Source organism: Lampetra fluviatilis, chromosome 46, assembly GCF_964198595.1.
Source record: "Lampetra fluviatilis chromosome 46, kcLamFluv1.1, whole genome shotgun sequence".
Taxonomy (NCBI): Eukaryota; Metazoa; Chordata; class Hyperoartia; order Petromyzontiformes; family Petromyzontidae; genus Lampetra; species Lampetra fluviatilis.
Window position 1 is genome coordinate 2,706,072 of NC_136320.1, and position 16,074 is coordinate 2,722,145.

The window sequence follows — 16,074 nt, forward strand, 5'->3', positions numbered from 1 at the left end:
CTCCTATCATCCCCATTATAACCACCAACCACCACTACCAACCCCCATCCTCCCCACCATCACCACCAACAAACCCCCACCACGGCCACCACCATCATCACAACCACACCACTCCTGTCATCCCCATTATAACCACCAACCACCACTACCAACCCCCATCCTCCCCACCATCACCACCAACAAACCCCCACCACGGCCACCACCATCATCACAACCACACCACTCCTGTCATCCCCATTATAACCACCAACCACCACCACCACCAACCCCATCCTCCCCACCACCACCATCCCCACTATCACCACCGCCACAGCTACCACCACCATCATCACCACCCCCCCATCCTCCCCACCATCACCACCAACCACCACCACCACAGCCACCACCACCAATATCCCAATCCTAATCACCACCGCCACCACCATCCCCACTGCCACAGCCACCACCAATATCCGCCCATTCGCCTGTGCCAGGCCAGGTGCACTTTGAGGCCACGTGAAGTGCGGAAGGCTCCCTGACAGAATGAGCTCGGAACAGACCCAGGTTGCCATGGGTTGGCTGACTAACATGACCGGCAGATGCACCACCAGCTCTACGGCGCTCCGCCCGTTGTCGCGAGCGTCGCTCCTCTGCCCTCCGTCGTTGCTGGAGGGCGACGTTCATCGTCGTCGTTAACGTCGCTGTTCGTGTTGCTGTGGGGGTGGGAGTGGTGCAGTGCTGCGGACTTGGTGACCCGAGTTCAATTCGCGATCACGGATAACACCCGGAACCAGTGCAGGGGGTCTTCCCCGAGGTCGACTAAGCCTCAAATGAGCAGCCCTGGTGCGGCGTGTTCAACTTCAGCGCTGGGGAGACAAGACCCGAATTGCCCCGAGTAAACCCGCGAATGTGTGCCGCGGGCGCCGTACAGGATTGGTCCGTGGCAGTAGTTGCGGCACAGCTCCACCAGCCGCGGCGGCGCCAGGTCCTTCCACATGTAGTGGTGAGCGTCGGCGGTGAGGCGGTAGTAGCCGTCCAGCAGGCAGATGGCCGACTGCGCCTCCTGCAGAGTCGCAAACTCCAGCTCCTGCGGGTCAAGGGGCGGACGAGCGGATCAGAGACACGTCACCAGGCCGGCAGCGGTGCACACGGCTGCTTCATCATCATCAGCAGCAGCAGCAGCAGCGCTGCACACGGCTGCTTCATCATCATCAGCAGCAGCACTGCACACGGCTGCTTCATCAGCAGCAGCAGCAGCAGCAGCAGCGCTGCACACGGCTGCTTCATCAGCAGCAGCAGCAGCGCTGCACACGGCTGCTTCATCAGCAGCAGCAGCAGCGCTGCACACGGCTGCTTCATCAGCAGCAGCAGCAGCGCTGCACACGGCTGCTTCATCAGCAGCAGCAGCAGCAGCGCTGCACACGGCTGCTTCATCAGCAGCAGCAGCAGCAGCGCTGCACACGGCTGCTTCATCAGCAGCAGCAGCAGCAGCGCTGCACACGGCTGCTTCATCAGCAGCAGCAGCAGCAGCAGCGCTGCACACGGCTGCTTCATCAGCAGCAGCGCTGCACACGGCTGCTTCCGCAGCGATCCGGTGAGGTTCACTGCTCGCACAGCCGGCACCAACCCGCCAAACTGCACCACGCGAACGGCCGCCCACGCCCCGCAAAACCCCGACACGCCGCCAAAGCCTTCCTCCTCCTGCCACCGCTGCCGCCACTTCTCCTCCTCCTCCTCGTGTCGTGCCCCCCACCCCCCCCCAGCCCGCCCCCAGCGAGCTCCTCGGGGAGTCTCGTAAACTCCGAACACGCGGAGACGAGCGTCACTCCGGTGGCGTTGCGGAGCAAGGCAAGGGAGCTGCCGCGCCGGCGTTACGGTCGGCGGCGCGCCGGACAGAGGTCGCCGGTTCCGCTAGATCTGCCGGCGAGACTGTCGATACGACGGGGGCGAATTTCTTAAAACCTCCCACCCCCCACTCCCCCGCCACTGCGCTTCTGTCCACCCAGCGGTGAGCGGTGCAATGTGAGCAGTTCGAGTGAGGTGGGGTAAAGTGTAGGTACTCCCACCACCCTTTAAGATGTCTGGCCACCGTGCGGGCCTAGCCAAGTGCTGACACAAGAAGAGAGGCATCTTGCGTGTGCCAACCCGCCGATAATAGACTGACCGGCGAACGTCCCACCGTCCACGGAGAATCCGTCACGCGTCCCACCGTCCACGTGTGTCACGTGCCACACACGTCATGAAATAGCGAGTCCGAGCGCATAGTTCAGGCATGACTTTCAAAGTGTTGCTGTCATAACGCAGGGCTGGGTGAACCGAGGTTGAACTCCACACGGCTTCACAGGATATATTACTCTATATTAATTACTGTGAACGCAGTGACCGGAGTTTGATTACCGATAATGGCTAAAATTAGTGGCGAGTGATATCTTAACTGGTGCTGCGTCTTCCTCCTTCACCAAACCCCACTGACCTGCGTGATGATGTCCGGCCAAACAACCCCCGTGACCTACACGCTGCGGGGGAGTCCTTCGTCCAGCAGCGGATTGACCAGGACCGTGGCCCACTATCAATTCAGTTAAATCACAAATAAATTTCCCTTTTGCGTTCATCCGTTTTTGCTCCGCTTTTCTCGAGCGTTGTCGGTTGAATGTTTGCGCTGTCGACACGTCTGACCAAGGGCGCGACTCCGAACCTGGATGCAACGAAGGCCCACGCGGGGCTTCACGCGCCGACGTCGCCGTGCCGTGAACGAGCCGTCGGCACGCCGGGGGGGGGAGGGGCTTTGCGATCCGAAAGGTCGCCGGTGAGATTCCATCTCCTTGCCGGCGGCCCGGAGTTCTAAACGACGGTGGCAAGTTTCTAGAATCTTCGAATTCCAGCCGCGTCTGTCCCAGTAGCCAAAGGGGGGGGGGGTATGTAAATAGGCGACGTTTCGGGCAATGGCCCTTCAACAGGAGCAGCGGGCCAGAGAGAAGCGGCGTTGTCGACTGGAACGCGTCGAGTCTTTTGTTACTTTGCACTTTTGCATCACTGCCAACACTGTATGACAAATGTGTCAAGTGTGCAAATGTCGAGGGGTGGGGGGAGGGGGGGGGAAGGGAGGGGAGGGGGGGCTCCGTCCACTGCAGCGCCCGCCTCGGCCATCGGCCATATACTTCCTCGTTCACGAGCGGCACCTGCCTGCCTCGCGCTGATTAGCGTCCCGGAAACGCGCGCCGGGGGTACGGAGCGGAGGGGGGAAAACGGAAAAAACCCCAAAGGTCGCCGGCTCCCTATCGGCGTGCGGCAGCGGCAAGCGGTACCTGCCCCAAGACAAGAATGGCGAGCACCCGCACCAAAGATCCCCCCCACCCCCCCCCCGTATTAGCCTGTAAAGCATAAACTCAAATGATCTTTTTTACCACGTAAGGCCCACTGAGCTACGTAGCTATTTGTCAGACGCGACCTGGCCACAAGTGATTGCTCAAACAAAAGTGGCTTCTCGTGTGGAAATTTACAGCTGCCAAATAGTCTAAACGCGTGACATTGAGTCTCTACGCGGACGGAAAAACCGGAGGACCCGGAGAAAAATCCACGCGACCACAGAGAGAGAAAGAGACACACGCAAACTCCCAATACACATGCGTCAGGGGTCAGGATCGAATCCACAACCTCCTGTAAACCAACCAGGCGAGGTGGTTACAACACCAGGCTGTTGGGGCAAGTGCTGTGCCTACAAAGGCCGGCACGGCACACGGGTTAGACGAGCCGCGCTGGCGCCGGGCCTGGCGAGGGAGGAACGCCGGCGCTTCTCTCGCCCTCCCCCGCCCCGCGTCACCGTTCGCCGCCGGCTCACGCAATGCTGCAGCGTCGGCAATAACGGGCGCACGCGCTGGCGGGCGAGAGGCAAGCGGGCACGAACCCGTGGGGGTGGTTTTGGCTTCTGGGTGCCGACATGCGATACACGTGCGTGACGCGCACGTGTGTGGAGAGCAAAACTGGCTCTGTGACGGGCACGGATGAGGTTGCCCGAAGTTAGCACGGTGTGCCCACAACCGCTCTCTGGTGGCGTGAGCCGGCTGTTGCTGCTGCTGCTGCTGCTACTGCTGCTGCTTCTGCTGCTGCTTCTGCTGCTGCTGCTACTGCAGCTGCAGTAGCAGCTGCTACTGCAGCTGCTACTGCAGCAGCTGCTGCTACTGCTGCAGCTGCTGCTGCTGCTGCAGCTGCTGCTGCTACTGCAGCTGCTGCTACTGCAGCTTCTGCAGCTTCTGCTACTGCAGCTGCTGCTACTGCAGCTGTTGCTGCTGCAGCTGCTGCTGCTACTGCAGCTGCTGCTACTGCAGCTTCTGCAGCTTCTGCTACTGCAGCTGCTGCTACTGCAGCTGCTGCTAATTAACGTAGCCACTACTAACCGAGCTGCTGGTGGCGGTGGTGATTAACGTGGTCACTGCTGATCGAGCTTGCTGTGGGTCATGCTTTCCCACGACCCCGCACCGGCCACCCATGCGAAACCCCAGCGCGCTACTCGCGCACCCCCGATGAGCGCGGTTGGCTACGTACGGTGCGAAGGAAGTTCAACGTTCACACACAAACAAACAGGAAAGGGGGCGACGGCTCTCGTGCATTGCCACGTGACCAGCCCCGTTGCTTGTAGAATGCTCTCAAGCCCGGGAGCTGAACTTGCGGCCGCAGTGCCGTTTAGACCACAGACTCAAAAAGAGTTGAACATGCGGCCGCGCCGCATGTTCAAGGCCGGGAGCAATGAACGTGCGGACGCGTTGGTCAAATGACATGCACACGAGGCACATGGATGGGCTTCGCGCCTTCCTGATTCTGTCAGCAGCAGAGCAGCAGCAGCAGCAGCAGAGCAGCAGCAGCACACCCTTGCACGCCGCTGGCTTACGAGTTTACACACCCTGCACACGGCGAAGCTTTCTCCTCGTGCGCGCAGAGCTCGCTCGACGCGAATTACTGCTGCCCGAGAGACTTCGCTTCCGCAAAGGGGTGGGAGGGGCAAGGGAATGGGCGCTTGGCCGTGAATAGACCCAACCGTGCCGGGTCGTATGGCGCCCGTCGCGTTAACAATAGACCGTCCTCAGCACTCCGAAGCAATAAACACGCGTGGCGGGCGTTTGCTTAGATCCACCCGGGGGCGGGTGGGCTTGTGCCAAGCGACTGCATAAGCGACACATTATCCGGTGAAGGGGTGGGTGGGGGAAATCTTTTATATATATTTATTTTAAAAAGTAACTTTGGGGCGAGCTACCCCCCCCGCCCCGCTTGCCCTCGAGCATCCGCTCCGTCGGTCGCCGCTTCGGGGCTCGCCCGGACTGCTCGGGCTCGTCGAGATAGAAGTTCGTCCACCCCGCTGGCGCTGCCGCGGCAAACAGAGTACAATTCAAGTCGATGTCCCCGTGAACTAAATGTTTTAAGTCTGCATTTTTATGGGTGGGGAGGGACAGGAGGAGGGAGGAGGGCGGGGAGGGGACACTGCCGATGAGGGAGCAAGGCCCCGGGCACGATGCTTCTGCCCGGTGGGCCCTGCGGGCGCTCACCTGGCCTCTGTCCGTGAGCCGCCCCCCCCCAGGCTTTTTTACTTGACGGCGACCCAAGGGACCCGCGTGACGGGGGCCTCGCTCGCAATCCAAAGCGAGTTTCTCGCTCGTTTGGACACAGAGGGCAAAGGCAGCGGGCTCATCTCCCCGCTTAGAGCTGTGCACATTCCACATTCCTATGGCGGTGGCAAGTCTGTCCCCCACAGGACGTCCACTTTTTGGACTTGACCCCGCGGTGGATGATGGGGCCGATTCAACACCCTCCAAAACAGAACTCGCAACCCCTGTCACTGCGTGCCTGCTGCCTGGGGGCACGACGCGGTCAATGTTGAACGAACGTTAAACGCTAAACCAAACGAGTAACTCCACGGTCCGTGTGTGTCTCCCGTGCGTTCCACTCTCAACCCATGTACGACCGGAAGCAGCGGTGCCCATCGCCGAGTCCGTACCCGTTGAGTCCAGCCCCCCTCTCCAGCTGGTATCAAACATTCCACCAAATATTTTTTTCAGCATTTTCCCCCCAATTTAATGCCGAACAGCGTACGTAGCCAACCACGCTAATCGGAGGTGCAATTAGCACGGTTGCCTTTAAAGCGACCTTCTACTTGACGTCACGGGGCCGGCCCTGTGTGCCGGCCAGCAGCCTGTCAGCCCTCCCGCCCGCCACACCACGCGTCGCTCGAAACGAAGCAGCGGCCCTCGACACCAGCGCAGAGACGGCACGGGTGACGAGCGGGAGCGCGGACAGCCGGGAGCGCGGACAGCCGGGAGCGCTGCCATGCCGCTGGCTTCTGGTGCGCTCCCCCGGGTGGTGTCCACCGCGGGAGCGTGTGAAGCGCAGCTCTTGAGGTCCCTCCGCCGCGTGTGAAACTCTTTATCTCAAACCCGCACGCAGCGCCCCGGCCGTGGGTAACCGTCGTGGGGGGGGGGGGCAGGGTGGGTGGGGGAAGGGGTGGGGGCAGAGGCGCAGTGCCACCCAACCCCAAGCGAGGTCACGGCGGCAGAACCCCACGGGGCCCCCCTAGTGGGGGCCCTGCAGGCGACCCCCCCCCCCCCACGCTGCTTCCGTCCAGTTGAAAAAGGTAACCCTCGCGAGACGACGGAAGGTGTCAACGACAAATCGAGATGTGCCGAGACGAGAGAACAGAGATGTGGACGAGGCAGCGATGCAAACTAGAGACGGACGTGGATCCACGTTCCATGAGAGGAGATGCAGATTTTGCTACGAATCAAAATGCTATTTTATCTATGATGCAGTGCCCCCCCCCGCCCCCTTGAGCTGCTTGGGTGCCCGAAGCATTTTATTGGTTGTCTTGGGCCTAGCAGGCACCACCAGAGCACGGGGCGCTCCACGCTCGCTTCACGGAAGGCCCGTGGCGCAATGTCCCAAACGCTCCCGCCGGGAGCGCGACGAGGCCACGAAGACCGAGAAACGGGGACTGAGAAACGGTGGCGGCGAAGACTCTCAACTGCCCCCCCCCCCCTCCCGTGCGTCATCGTTGGGCCTTTCCAGAAAACGCACTGATGCGGCCGAAATTTGCGTGCGTGTCGCGCGATCCCAGCGCCGTGTGTCACTTCCTCCATGCCCCCCCCCCCCCCCCGCGGCCAACGGGCACCGAGCGGTGGGCGAGGTGTCGGGCTACGCCACCGCCGTCGCCGCACCGCGGTGGTTGCGGAGCGGGGTTTCACGTGCGGATGCGTAGGTCGCTTTGCCCTTTTCTATTTCCTCGACCGCCGAGCGGCAGGTGGGAATTTTGGGGAAGTGGGGCCTGGATTTGAAAGTAAAACATTGAACTTCTCGTCATTGCAAGAAAAAGAAGAAAAAAAAACTTCCCTTCACCTCCCCCCGCCCCGAAGGCCCACGGCAAACTGTACCCCGTCATCAACGCTGTGAACTACCCGTGCGTCGATTACCGGAGCGACGCTCGTTCAGCCGGACCCGTCAAGACTCGTATTTGATGCGGGCGTCCTTCACGGCAATCGCCGTCGTCGCCGTCGGTAGCGTGCCCCTCCCCCCCCGGCCCGAGCGCAGAGCGGTCCCCACGGGACGACGCCGCCAGGCGGCCCGGTAACCCCGAGCGCGCCGGCACACCGGGGAGGGGGTGGGGGGGGGCACGGTGCTCGACCTCGGCCTCCGCGTCGACCGCGGCGATGCCCCCGAGGTCGGCCGCAGCGGCGGAGGGTTTTGCTTGACGATGGCTCCATCACGCTGCTCGGTGTTGGTTTGGCAAAAGGCTCTGAGCGGCGTAGACGCAATGCGGTTTACCGTACGGCCCCGCGCTGAACCACAACGCGGGCCCCCGCTAACACCTGTTATGCACGGCGGTCGCCCGTCCGTGCCGCTGTCCAGGCTCAAACCTGCTTAGCTTCCCGGCTCCGACGAGACCGGGCGCAACTGCGGCCAATTTGGTCAACATTGACAAGCCTTTTGCGTTCAATTCCTCTCGGCTGCCACCACCGCCACCACCGCCACCACCGCCGCCACCACCGCCGCGTCGTCGGCACATCGTCGTCGTCCCCGCGACGCTCTGTGCACGCTTTGTGTTGATCCTCTTCCCCTCTGCATCTTCCCCTATTTTTCTCCCCATGTGTTTTGCACTTCCCGTCTCGTTTTGCGACTCTGGCGTCGAAGAAGCGACAAGTAATTCGCAGCCTCTTGCCGCTCCACTGCTGGATGAGAAGGCATCAACCCTTCCCTCATCCCTGCCCGCCGTGCGGCGGTAGTTTTTTTTACCGTACTTCACCACGTTTGTCAGTACGGCGTCTGCGGTGCCCAGGAACCGGTCCGGGTCGTCGGGTTCGTCGGATAATTATGAACGGCAGTGGAGCAGCGCCTTGATGCTCGTTTGAGCAGGATAGCACGTGGACTTGTGCACCGAGTGGCCTTTAAAAGGTTTGCCTGCGCGCGCATATGCTATGTCTCGCTGGACACCCGGTACTCCCTTGCATACGAGATGTGAATCCATCACGGGGGATTTGCGAGTTGAAGTGGGTGGGGGAGAGGAGCGTCGGTGCGGGGGGGGGCTCTCTCCACCCGGCGGAGTAAACTCACGCGCGGCGAGCGTGACAGGCCACTGAAGCCAAAACAACGCAAACCCCGTGAACTCGGAACAGAGAGAGACCAAACAGGTTCTGGGGCGCAGTGGCGGGGGTGGAGGAGGAAGAACATCTGCCGTCGTGCCGAGATACGGAATGCCTCGCTCGGGTCGCGCCCTCTGTTCAACCGCGCGACGCAGCAACAGAGTCGGCGTCGTTGCTTGAGCGGGGAGAGAGCGCGAGTGCCGGTGGACGGACTTGTCGTCGATTGAAAGCGACCCGCGCGCTTGCGTCGCGTGCGGCGATCGGAGCGGCTGTCGCGAGCGCCCGCGGTATTTCCTCGGCTCGTTGCTACGAGATCCCGGCAGCCGCTAGAGGCGCGCTACGAGTGGCAGCGGAGTCCGGGATTCAAGCGCGGCAGCGAACGGCGCAAGAATTCATCGAATCCATGAGCAGATAGCCCCGTAGAGGTTGTCCACCGCAATTTTCGTCATTCGCTTTCCTCCGTCTTGTGCCAATATGCCCCCCCCCAAGCAGTGCCACATCATTCTGGCACCGATCTTTTCCGCAATGTTTTTGTTTTTTGTCAGCATCTTAATTCCGAGCGAAGCTTTCGCGAACCATCCCCGAGATGCCGTGGCGTTCCTCCTCGCGTAGCCACGCGACACCGCGCCCCGCGGACAGGCCGCGCTGCGAGTGAGCCGCGGCAGGAGGTGCGTCGCGCGCGAGCGGCCCGGGCACTGACCATGGGCTTGCAGTCCTGGCGGTTGATGGTGACGATGCAGCCGTCCTTGGGGGTGCAGGCCGCGTGCATGCTGATGTCCGTGATGGCCGAGAAGTCGCAGAACGTCTGGAAGGGCATGGGGGTCTGCGGAGCGCGACAAGGCGGTCGGGGAGGGAGGTAGCGGGAGTGGTGGGGGGGGGTGTTAGTTTACGACTCTGCCTTGAACTTTTCACACTTTGGAAGGCTTTTCCGAATATTTTCCGGACGTTCGGGATCCACGCGGCGTCGCGTATATTTGCGCCCCGCCGGGGCTCGCAAGCGGCAGCGCCACGGTGCCACCGATTCCCGCGGGAAAGCAGCCGGGGGTGACGTTCACATCGGTCCAAATTTCACGTCCACACGTCTGGAACTCGCGGATTTTTCGCGAGCGCTTCCCTCGCTTGTCAGCCCCACTGCCGGACAAGGGCCTTCCCCCCCCCTGCCCCCCACGCCGTGCTAGTTGTGGCGAGCCATTGGACCATACTTCACCACACTGGTCCGTGCTGTTGGTTTCGTGAGGCACTTCAAAACCACTCCAAGCTGCCAAACCAAGCGTTTTTATTTGACCACGCAAGGCCCACTGAGCAATGACACTATGTAACACGATTTGTGTTCCTGGGTAGCAGGTGTTATTTTCTAATTGCTTATGCCTCAAAAGGATAGTAAATGGCTATTATTCCCCACAAACTTTGCTGTTGTGACCAGGACTTTACGTGAACGAAAGACACAAATGCACACCGCGTTTTCTCATTGAAAATAGGTACATTTCAAAATATCACTGTCCTGGTCACAAAAGCAAAGTTTGTGTGGAATAATAGCCATTTTCTGTACTTTTGAGGCATAAGCAATTAGGAAATAACACTTACTACCCAGGAACAAAAAAAAAATTTGTTACACAGTGTTATCGCTCGCCGCTGATGTTCGTCCGGAATCAAACTCAGGCTGCCGCACGCTCACCACCACGCCTCCGCTCCTCCGCGAGATATTCACGCATCCTCCAGTTGTGACACCGGCACGCACGCTGGCAGGGGCCGCCCAGCGCACGGCCCACACCCCCACTGCGTGGAGTAAAATAACCGCCCAAAATAATAATGACACCGACGACTTGCTGTGCAGGTTTCCCAAGCTCGTTGGCTGAGTGCTTTTTGTCTCTTTATATAGACCGTAACATATTTTACTGAAACCGCCGCCCGACTAAACAAGTTATTTTTACAGTTTTAATGCCGCCGTCGCAAAGGTCGTGTGCGTGTCTGTGCATGGTGTAGAGGTCGCAAACGAATTTTGATTCCTTACCCGTACCCGTACCCGGCCGCATCAGGGTCGCAAACGGCTACCTGTACCCGTACCCGGCCGGGTACGGGTAGCCGGGTATCGGGTAGGGTACGGGTATCGGGTACCCGGTTGCGACCTCTGGCGTGGTGCTGGCCACCCACCCCTCGTGTGCCACGCCGGCCTTCATAGGTACTACTCGCTAACAGCGCTTGCTCCTACAATCTGTCAAGGTTATACGGGGGAACCTTATGTTGGCGAGCTGTAGTGTTGTGGTTAGCACGAACGTGGAGGTACAGGTTCAATTCCCGCTCGCGGCCAACATCGGCGATGAATATCTCAACCGATCCTAGACCTTCCCTTCTTCAACTCAGCCTTAAATGAGTTCATGCACATACGTGCATTGCTGTGTACGCGCTAGTGAGATTGTGCATTTGTCTGTGCGTGCTTGTGTGTGCGTGTTGCGGCACGTTTATTGATAGGTGCTCGCTAACGGCGCCTGTATAGCTATGATGATGATGATGATGACAATGACGACGATGACAGCGGTAAGGATGATCATTCGGGCAATAACGACAATCGCGATAACAAGTAAGGCGACGACGGCGACGATAAATGTGACGACGGCGATAACGATCATTACGACGATGTCAAAAGCGCCCGCCCAGCCCGCCCAGCCCACACCTCTCCGTCGAAGCGCCACTGCACGCCGTGCTGCGCCGACACGGCGACGAGCAGCGGCTTGTGGTCGGTGGGCTGCTTGGCGGCGAACACCTCCTGGCCGAACGTGGGGTCCAGGCTCTCCACGTTGGTCAGGTACTTGAGCGTGAGGTCGCGCAGGCCCGTGCGGCACTGCCCGAAGCGGCGCACAAACCGCCGGAAGCGGTTGCGGATGCGACGCCGCGTCAGCAGGTTGTAGCTCTGGATGCGGCTACGCACGCCCACTGGGAGGCACTTCTTGTAGCTGAGCAGGCGGTCACGGCGGTGGCGGAGGAGGAGAGGCCACACACACACATGCACACACGCGCACACGCACGCATACGCACGCACGCACATGCACGCACGCGCATACACACGCACGCACACACACGCACACGCACACACGCACGCGCGAGTGTCAGTTTATCCGCCTTGTGCTCCGTTGCCGCCGTCCGAGCGACACGTTGAGCGGCGTAATGCACGCTAATCCCGGCCGTCTCACCTCCCTCCGCCCCACAACGCGACGCCCATCTTGCACAATCGGGACAATGTCTCGTGACGCGACGCCGATAGCAGTAACAAACATAGAACGGGGAGAGCACGGACAGCGACAAGGAGAGCACAGACAGCACGGACAGCAGGAACAGCAGCGGTGACAGCACGGAGAGCAGCACGGAGAGCAGGGAGAACGCAGGAGACGCCGACGACGCACCTCATGCTGTTGAACACCTGCAGCAGGGTGATGTTCTGCAGCTGCGCACGCCGCATCATATCCAGCACGGCCATGCCCAGGCACTCCTCCTCCACGCCCGCCACGTCGCTCAGCGACACGCGCCCGTTCACAAAGTCGTGTTGGACCTTGACCCCCAGGCACATGCAGGGAAGAACAACGACGATGAGGATGACGGCCACGATGGAGATCCCTCGCGAAGCCTTCGGCAGGCTGCTTGCGGCGTCGTGGTTGCTCTCGTGCCTCGCGCCAATTAGCGCCTGGGTTTGACTCCCACGTCTCGGGCGCTTTTCTGCGTCGGGTTTTTTTGCCACTTTCTCCTCCTCCGCCTCCCCCCCCCTTCTGCATGCGTTTCCTCTGGGCCCTCCGCTTTTCTCCCACAGTTAAACAGAAACCCACGCAGTGGCCAGAACATCCCAATCGTCAAAAAAATTACCCGCGCATTAAGCTACTCAATTGGGATCATCACAACGCCAGTAGCAGTATCGGCACCATGCTGCGAAATCCTGGCAGGACCCTCCATGATCAGCACGGTCGGCTACGTACAGTGCGGAAGAAGCTCAACATACACACATTGAGTCTTGAAACTCAATGAGGCTTTCTTGAGTAAACAGGCAGAATTAGATTGTTGTGAATGGCAATGTCGAGCTCCTACTGCTGGCCACGATGAGAACAGAGAGAGAGAGTTCCTCTCGTGTGGATGTTGCTCCTCCTCCGTTGAAGGAGCGCAGACCGGAGTGGCTTCATTATCCCCATTCACGAATGAGACGCGTGCACGGGCCTGTCGATGTGCTCGCATGCGTAAATAAACTACCAATATAATTGTTCAACAGGAGGCATCGGCCCGAGATCGACCTTTGCCGCGAGGTCACGGGGCGGGAGGAAGGGGCGGGGGGTGGGGAGGGGGTGGTCGTGCGTTACCTGGCAGTACAGGTAATTCATGACGTGGTCATCGAAGATTCCGTTCTCCCCGTCCTTGGACAGGCTGAATCTGTGAGCGCACGGACCCTCGGCTCCGTGCCAATGGGGGAAGAAAAACCTGCGGCACGCACACACGGACACCACACGCACACACGCACGCACGACGATCACCATGTTTAGTCTCGGAGGAGAGCCGGGGCAATGGGGCTCAGGGGTGGGAATTGGGAGGGATTTTAAGACGCAAAAGATCATCATGCGGCGTGGCACGTTTCATCTTCACCCGCACGTGGTCCTGCGATACCCACAATCCCCCTTTCTCGTTCCTGCCGTCACCACCGACCGGCGAAGTATGGTCAAACAACTTCGCACGACCGACAAAGCATGCGGGCACGTTGACATGCAGCAGTGGATCGACAGTGGGGTGTGAATAGGGCCGCCACCAGTCCGCGTTTCTCCAGGACAATCCGGGAATCGACATCCGTGTTCAGGCAGCAGGAGTCGATTGGTACCGATATCCGGTACGGGTTACTGCGTGGAACTTCATTGCAGTTTCCTGCACAGTTTTGGTCGGCCTAGGCTAGGGGTTGGCAACCATAACAACAAAAAGAGCCTTTTATTCGGTAAACAAAAAACTATTTCAAGAGCCGTAATGGAACGGGAATAATATCACGGAGCGGTCCCTTAAAGAGCCCCTGCATGTGAATAGGTTTTCCCCTTTTTTCTGGCAACAAAACAGTTGTGTTAAGATGTTAAAACACCAAACTGAAACCTTTTTCAATGAATCATGTCTGAATTAACCACAATACTTGTGGTCAGAATGCAAACAAAAAACATACCCTGATAATATATGGCATTGTCATTGAAACTGATTGGTCCACACCAGAGACGGCTTTCTTTGGAGCCTCGTCTCAAAAAGGTGTTCGACCAGAGGACGCCAAAAGGCGTACGTACGGCAGACCTGCGGCTCCGGAGCCGCAGCTCCGCCGATCCCTGACATAGACAAACTGATTTTAAAAAAAAACACATCCAGGTTTGGTGGCACCGCTGGCTGCCGAACGTCACCGACGCATTCGACGTGCGCACCGAACATCGTTCTCACGGCCGCCGCTGGGAAACCGCCGCGGCAGCGCGCGGCGCGGAGCGTGGGGGGAGAGGGGCGATCGGCAGCCGTGGAGGAGTCGTCTTTTTTTTAGGAGACTTCCTCTAACAAAAGAGGGGGGGGGGCAAGGGTGGTGGTGGTGGCGGCGGCGGCGGAACCTTCACTTTCCCCGAAACGCATCCTCCTCGCTCGGTGGCCGGCCCCCCGCCCGCCCCCGTGTGCCCCGAGAACGATTGAACGATTGTTTTCGGGGCGCTTTACGAATTAAAATTATTGTGCGGGGCAAAGGAGAGAAAGAGAGAGTGAGGAAGGGGCTCGAAAGCCTCCTGGCGACGACAATGGAAGGAAACGGGACGTTTACTGTAAACCGTGCTGAAAGTGAAACGCCCCCCCCCCATACTGCAGTTGCCGAGTCCGAATTAAATGGGTTCCTTTAAAAAAAAAGTCGTAGAGGAAGTGCGTGCGTGCGCCTGTGCGCGCACGCGCGCGTGTGGGCGCGTTATTTTTTTCTCTCTTCTGTGCGAATGCATGCAAGCGTACGTGTGCGTTGGCCCAACCGTGTGCGTGTGGGTGGGTGTGTGTGTGTGTGCGTCGCCTGTGTGTGTGCTCACGTGTGTGTGTGTGCGCGCGCGCGTGCGGTAGTGGGAGACGGTGGCGCAGTGGTTAGGACACTGCACCACGAACCCGGCAAACTAAAATCAATTCTCGCTTAAAAAACCAATAACGGTGGCAAACATTTTGAACCGGTTCTGGGCCTCTCCTTGGTCAACTCAACCTTATCATAAGTTGCAGCCGTGTGAAAACATCAGCACTGGGGAGACAAAGGTGGCCGTGAGTGATATTGGCCAGACCACCCCATCGTGTGCCGTGCCGGCCTTCACTGGTGATCACTAACAGCACTTGCCCGAACAGTGCGCCAAAGGCTATACGGGGGATCTTTGTCTTTATTGCGTGCATGCGTATGTGGGTTTGCCTTTGCGTGACCACGTGTGCATATGTGCGCGTCCATGCATGGCGTACACAGTTCGGGTGAACTCGTTCTTCATCTGAAAGAGCGAGGGGAGAGTGAGGGGAGAGCGTCCGAGAATGAATGAGCGTGTGTGCCATTGTGCCAGGGCTAAGCGCCAGCTCTCCATTGTAATGTTTAAAAAAAAACACCCAAAGCTCGCGGGATTAGAGTCAAATTCCACACAAAAGCATTTGGGGGAATCGCACAATCGGCCACAGTAGTGGCGGACACCGAAGGGGGGGGGCGGGACAGCTCCCCGCGACCCCCCCCCCACCGCAGTGCCCCCACCACTGCCATTCACTCGGAGTCGCTCTCCGCCCGGCGCTCGCAAAAATCAACGTTCACCTCACTGACTGGCCGCGGTTTCTGTCCGTGGCCCTCCGTGCCCACGCCTGCTCCCCCCCGATCCCCCACTAGACTGCCCCCCCCCTTTCCCGTGCCCCCCACCATTCCCGTGTCCCCCATATGCCAGCCATCCTTGCCTGCAGTGCAGTGGCACCACACTTGAATCGATCTGTCTGAAGTTTTGAGTGTTATTCTACAGACAAGATCTGTAAATTCAAATCGCAGTCTGGGTCAACAAAGCATCATCATCATCGCCATCGTTATCATTATCGTCACCGCCATTGCGATGGAAGACCAGCAATGGATTCTCAAATCCACCTGTGCGGAGCTTTGAGTGTTACCCTTCCACACAAATGCGTGGTGGGGTTTTCTCCGGCTTCTCCGCGCCTCCTCGCACATGAAGCGCTCCAACACTCATCCCAAAAAAAAGGAGCGGTCTCGGCATTCACTGCTGTTACGAGCAAAAGGACCGGTTTCAACATTCTGGGTCTCGTCAGCAAAGGGCCAGGACTGTGAAGCCACTGCCGTTATGTAGTCCAGATGTTAGAGGGCAGCCTAGGCTAAGGGGGGGGGGCACCGCGGGCTCCGTTATCGCCCGGTCCCAACGCCGTCAGAGCCGCCCCCGACACGGCCTTATCGGCAGGAAGCACACGGACTCCACTTGTGCGCAGCTCAGGAAACAGCTTC

At 59.4% G+C, this 16,074-nt stretch overlaps 1 protein-coding gene across 1 annotated transcript in view; it reads right to left on the bottom strand.

The window, feature by feature from the left end:
- The window catches only part of LOC144947660 (tyrosine-protein kinase JAK2-like), a 60,065-nt gene that overhangs the window by 21,987 nt on the left and 22,004 nt on the right, over positions 1 to 16,074 (bottom strand). Inside the window, exons 3-7 of the mRNA XM_078876918.1 lie at positions 12,935 to 13,052; positions 11,996 to 12,141; positions 11,269 to 11,548; positions 9,298 to 9,420; positions 909 to 1,066 (exon numbers count right to left, since the gene is read on the bottom strand). Of these exons, the coding sequence (XP_078733044.1) occupies positions 909 to 1,066; positions 9,298 to 9,420; positions 11,269 to 11,548; positions 11,996 to 12,141; positions 12,935 to 13,052 (825 nt within the window). The remainder of the gene's footprint in view (positions 1 to 908; positions 1,067 to 9,297; positions 9,421 to 11,268; positions 11,549 to 11,995; positions 12,142 to 12,934; positions 13,053 to 16,074) is intronic.